A 5,778-nucleotide genomic window follows, 5' to 3' on the forward strand; every position below is an offset into this window, starting at 1 on the left:
AACGAGGCGCCCGACCATCCAACAGGTTTCTCCACAAAATGAGCCGCAAAACTGGCCCGCCGATGCTTCGCCACCCTCCTCTGTACCGCCCTAGAATAACCCCCGCAACGCTCAATATTCGCCGCCTTCAACTCTGCCGCATTCACAGAAACATATCCACGAACTCCTTCTACATCAGTATCACTAGAGACCCGTCCAACTACCGGAGACTCGGCCTGAATGCGCGCAGCCTCCTCCGCCTCGGCCTGAATACGGGCAGTCTCCTCCGCCTCGGCCTGAATACGCGCAGCCTCCTCCGCCTCGGCCTGAATGCGCGCAGCCTCCTCCGCCTCGGCCTGAATACGGGCAGCCTCCTCCGCCTCGGCCTGAATGCGCGCAGCCTCCTCCGCCTCGGCCTGAATACGGGCAGCCTCCTCCGCCTCGGCCTGAATACGCGCAGCCTCCTCCGCCTCGGCCTGAATGCGCGCAGCCTTCTCCGCCTCGGCCTGAATACGGGCAGCCTCCTCCGCCTCGGCCTGAATACGGGCAGCCTCCTCCGCCTCGGCCTGAATACGGGCAGCCTCCTCCGCCTCGGCCTGAATACGGGCAGCCTCCTCCGCCTCGGCCTGAATGCGCGCAGCCTCCTCCGCCTCGGCCTGAATACGGGCAGCCTCCTCCGCCTCGGCCTGAATGCGCGCAGCCTCCTCCGCCTCGGCCTGAATACGCGCAGCCTCCTCCGCCTCGGCCTGAATACGGGCAGCCTCCTCCGCCTCGGCCTGAATGCGCGCAGCCTCCTCCGCCTCGGCCTGAATACGGGCAGCCTCCTCCGCCTCGGCCTGAATACGGGCAGCCTCCTCCGCCTCGGCCTGAATGCGCGCAGCCTCCTCCGCCTCGGCCTGAATACGCGCAGCCTCCTCCGCCTCGGCCTGAATACGGGCAGCCTCCTCCGCCTCGGCCTGAATACGCGCAGCCTCCTCCGCCTCGGCCTGAATGCGCGCAGCCTCCTCCGCCTCGGCCTGAATACGGGCAGCCTCCTCCGCCTCGGCCTGAATGCGCGCAGCCTCCTCCGCCTCGGCCTGAATACGCGCAGCCTCCTCCGCCTCGGCCTGAATACGCGCAGCCTCCTCCGCCTCGGCCTGAATACGGGCAGCCTCCTCCGCCTCGGCCTGAATACGGGCAGCCTCCTCCGCCTCGGCCTGAATACGGGCAGCCTCCTCCGCCTCGGCCTGAATGCGCGCAGCCTCCTCCGCCTCGGCCTGAATACGCGCAGCCTCCTCCGCCTCGGCCTGAATACGCGCAGCCTCCTCCGCCTCGGCCTGAATACGGGCAGCCTCCTCCGCCTCGGCCTGAATGCGCGCAGCCTCCTCCGCCTCGGCCTGAATACGCGCAGCCTCCTCCGCCTCGGCCTGAATACGGGCAGCCTCCTCGGCCTCCTCTATCTTGTAGAGAGGTTTATTAATGTTTTCATGGTGCTGCATTTTGACGGATTAGTGTGTGTGTTATTCACGGGGAGTTAGAAGGACGGCTGTGTGGTGGTCTTGTGTGGCGGAAGTGTCATGGCGGTTTCTTGTCTTCGTGGAGATGCCTCTGTTGTGTTGCGGTGCATAGGAGGGGGCACAGAAGAGGACGCCTTTGCTGGGCTGTTGGTGCCTTCAATGCGGGTCTGCAGATGAGGAGGAAGATTCTGTGGAATGTTTACACACTTAGTGCCAGTGCGAGAGGTTAGGTGATTAGTGTGCGCGGCTGTCAGTGGATGTCAATGGTAGGAGGACCGATAGCGGGTTTGATGAGAGGTAAACTGGAGTGACAGACGGACAGGGGCAGCGAGTGGATTAGTGGTGTTGTTACTAATGATAGCTGAGAGGATAATATGAGAGAGAGGTGATGCAGGGAAAGAGAGAAAAAAATTAGAACAGGTCAAAGGAAAAAGCCTGTGTGTAAATCTACCGTTGATAGAACACTCAACGAAGAGAGAGATGCGAAAATGATTAGAATCACAGGAGAACGTTTGAGTGTGAGAAAATAATGGCGACAGCGCAGAAGGAGAAATGTGCGGAGTTTGTCCCCAACTGGTTCACTCCACAACGAGCAGGTCAGCGAATGCTTACGCACGCAACACCACAGCTCACCCATGTCAGTTGCGCTAAAGTGCTGGTTACGTAGGGCGAACATTCTGGCATTGAATCAGACTGTGCGTCTGGCCGGCTTTTCCAGTCCTTCCTCGGCCCTCCTTGGGAGATGTGCTGCAAATTGGGACCAAGGCAGACTCGAGGAAACTGCATGTCCTGATCCAAAGCGAGCAGCGACCATAGTTTTGCTCGAGTGTGAAGGCGATGGCGTCAGTCGTGCGGGTAAGAGAGGATCTCAGTCAGGCGTCTGAGAGCAGCAACCAAGTCCATAATGTATGCAGCTGGTGTGGGAGCTTCTGTCATTGCCGATTTCGCAAGCCTGCCAACTTTGTAGCTTCGTCTCAATTCATAATGGCCAGAGACATACAGGCATGACAGGCGCACGGGACGGGCTGATAGCACCAGAATTGCTCCCCAAATAAGCAGCCCTATGCCATCCTTCTCCGCTGTTAGCCCCGCGCTGAGCGCCATGAAAAGGAAAAGCGAGCTTGTAACAATTAAAAACGCCGGTTCTGCGTGTCTTGGGCGATCGAGTTGTTTTCGCACCAGATCAAGTCGCAGCTCCGTTGCTTCACACCCAGCACAGTAACTGCAAGCAAGGGAAGCCACAGCTTCTTGCCACTGGACCTATGAGTATATGAAAACGATGAGGCATTGTAGCCGCTCCTGGTTTGAGGTATGTCGGCACAGCACCGTCGGTCCAGAGCGAGCAAAGGAGCTTTGCAAAATGGGCGAGTTGCTGTCTGTCTCGCACATCTTTGCTTCACTGTCGCTGTGGCTGGAACAGTCCTTTTGGATCGACTTGACATTCACGGCGTCATACAGATTCCAGTTCGGTTTGCCGAAGGAATATGATTAGGCGCCAGTCATCACTGGCGGCACTGACTCACATCCCTCCTCAAAGCGACCAGTGAACTGGATCGCGTAGTAGCCACTCAGCGCCGTAACGATGGTACACCAATTGAAGATGAAGCAGCAGAGCGCCGGGGTAGCGCACCCGTAGCCTCGTCTGCGCTGTTCCATGCTGAGGTGTTATTACTGTTTGCACAGGTAATATAGTTGCCATTGAGCGAATCGCGCTGAATGACCCCAGTCCGGTCGAGTGATCCTTTCGACCCCTGCATCGAGTGGTGCAAATCAGCGTCCACTTCAGTAATGCGAGAACTGCATGCGAGGTCGATTGGTGTCTGATCGAGAGCCTCCCGTGTCACCAGGTCCCTCTCAGTTATGTAGTCCAACGTGAAGTGCATCCGTCGAGTAGGGTCGCCGCAGCACAGTAAGACCGTCAGTGCTTCCACATCGTCCTTGACGACTTTAGGACCTTCACCTGTACGTGTGTCCCGCTGCATTAGCGCGGAGATGACACCACCGCGATTCCTTTCGCTTGCTGGGCCCAAAAATGCTGAACACTTGGGAAACCAAAGGCTTTGTAAGCCTATCGGGGAGACATGCGTCGCCTCCAGCATGCAGACTCGTGCAGCAGAGAGAAGAGAACAAAAGAGAAAGAATGAACGGTGGTGGGTATGGGCTGCGCTTCCCACAAAGGCCATCGTGTAAGTTAGTATTGCTGTCCGCCTCACCTGAACGATGGAGCAGGACAGAAAAAGACCAAAAAACGTGAACAGCAAAGGACAAGAGAAATGTAGAGTGCGAAACAGCGAGAAGGGCGACGGTGCATGCAGCAGTGCAGTGCAGCACAGTACGGCGAAGACAAGAAGGGAGAGATAAAGGAGATGCGCCGAAACCAAGCACGTGAGCCTCTTCTTGGTGGTGGGGGAGTGGGTACACAAGATAAAACATAGCTCAGCTATTGCACATCAGAGCGACAGTGCGGCTCACTGAGTCATTTTCCACGCACCGCCACCCCGCCCACCTCGCTCTCTCCTTCGCTAAACACGGCATAGTTTCTGCTATTGGAGTCGCCCAATAGGCCTTTGCGAGTACGCGTCTTTCGTCTATATTCACTTCCTTCAACTCATCGGTCTGTCTTCTCAAAGAATGCAGGGTACTCGCGCACGCTGTGCAACACCCCTGGAAAGAATAGAGGAGTCGATGCACCACACAGAGACACCTGCTGTCGCATCCTCACTCTATGCAAAAGTGCCACTTCTATGCTGATTCAAGGTTACCTCGGTAGGGGGGAGGGGTATATATCTACTTCCTCACAGCCTTTTTGTGGCCGCCCGTCGCTTTCTGCAGGGTTCCGGAGACGTGCACACATTTTCCATCGTGAGACCTCTTTCTACCAGCGAGCGGTGCACGGGGGGCAGCTGCCTGCGGTGGTGCCTTGACGATCGTGAAGAAATTGTCCAGTCGTCCCTGCGTTTTCTTGGTGAGGGCAGCCCTCAGCCGCGCAATACCCTTGTTGACGCGATCGGGGTTGAAGAGCTTCTCCTTCACGAGAAACTGAATCAGCCCAGCCTCGTCTGGCTCTGAGAATCGAATGTCAATCTCCTCCGCGCGAGTGACCTCCGGATTCAGGAAAAAGGCGCGGGCCTCCCGGTAGCAAAAGTCGGGAGGCACCATGTGCTTGGCAGCGTCAAGAGACTCCAGAAACGACTCGATGTTGCCATAGCGTTGAATGCCCTCCCACGCCCTCTGCGGCCCGATCCCGGGAACTTTAGGAACGTAGTCGCACCCAAGAAGAATGCAAAGATCGACGAACTGGTCCATGGACAGACCCGTTGCCTGCAGCACCTCGTCGAGGTGAATTTCCGCAATGGGTCGCTTCTTGGCGTCGCTAATGTTCAAGTGACGGAGCATGACTGTAGAACCAAACGTCAAAGCGTCCATATCCTCCGTGCCCACCGCCCAAGCCTTGCCCTTCTTCACCAGTTCGGCGCACTGCGCCTCCGCTTCGGACGGCGCTTGGATCACAGGTACACCCATGAGTTGAAGAAGCTTCTTGCTCTCTTCAATCTGCTCTCGACTCACGCGCACCGTCCGCTTACTCATCTTCTCCATCATTTCGTCGTCACCAGCATCTTTTGCTTTCTCAAACTCCCTCTCTGCCTCGGCAGCCTTCTGACGGCGCGTCTCCAGCTCGTCCGCCTTCAATTTCGGAGGCTTGCCATCAAAGACGTAGATGGGCTTGATTCCCTCATCGATCATGCGGAGTGTTCTGGCAAAGAGCCCATTGAGGTGTGACGTCACATCACCCTGCTCATTTGTAAGTTCCATCCCCTGCCCGTCCTGAAATCCCTTCATGGCAATGATGAACTGGTAAATGCTCATGGAGGCGTCGATGGCGATGCGGCGCCCGAAGAAGCTCTTCAGCTCTCGCTCCCGGATGGCATTCGGAGACTTGTCATAGAGGAGCTTGGATAAGCCTAAGATTCCCATTGCCTAAAACTGTTACAAGACACTCGGCAGCAGTTGTGCTTACTGCGTGTCGAGGAAGAGGAACGGGCTCAATAGCTTTTGGTTTCTCGGAAACAGGCAGCCAAAGATGCTGTCTCTTTGCCCTTCAACCAGGGTTACTGATATGCTTCAAGAACGCAATATCCTCCTGCTTGTCGTTGTGGTTCCCTATGAGATGCGCAGTGCTCGCAAGCAGTGAGTGGCTCTGTGCACAATTATGAAGTGAGAAGAGGGCGCAAGAGAAGAGAACGCCGTACGGCAATGGGATGCATTCGAATACGAAGGATTATGCAGAGAAAGGCGGGGGGGG

The 5,778-nt window shown here is 56.8% G+C and overlaps 2 protein-coding genes across 2 annotated transcripts; both read right to left on the reverse strand.

Moving 5' to 3' along the window:
- LBRM_27_0260 (kinetoplast-associated protein-like protein) lies at window positions 1-1,457 on the reverse strand (the record flags this gene model as incomplete). Its single annotated transcript, XM_001565737.1, has 1 exon — window positions 1-1,457. A coding segment is annotated over one exon (1,457 nt), but the record flags the coding sequence as incomplete, so codon positions are not given.
- Window positions 1,458-4,262: 2,805 nt separating this feature from the next.
- Window positions 4,263-5,450, reverse strand: LBRM_27_0270 (putative flap endonuclease-1 (FEN-1); the record flags this gene model as incomplete). Its single annotated transcript, XM_001565738.1, has 1 exon — window positions 4,263-5,450. One exon carries the CDS (start codon window positions 5,448-5,450, stop codon window positions 4,263-4,265), a length of 1,188 nt encoding a protein of 395 aa, XP_001565788.1.
- Between the last annotated feature and the right edge of the window lie 328 nt (window positions 5,451-5,778).

This window comes from Leishmania braziliensis, chromosome 27 (genome assembly GCF_000002845.2).
Source record: "Leishmania braziliensis MHOM/BR/75/M2904 complete genome, chromosome 27".
NCBI lineage: Eukaryota > Euglenozoa > Kinetoplastea > Trypanosomatida > Trypanosomatidae > Leishmania > Leishmania braziliensis.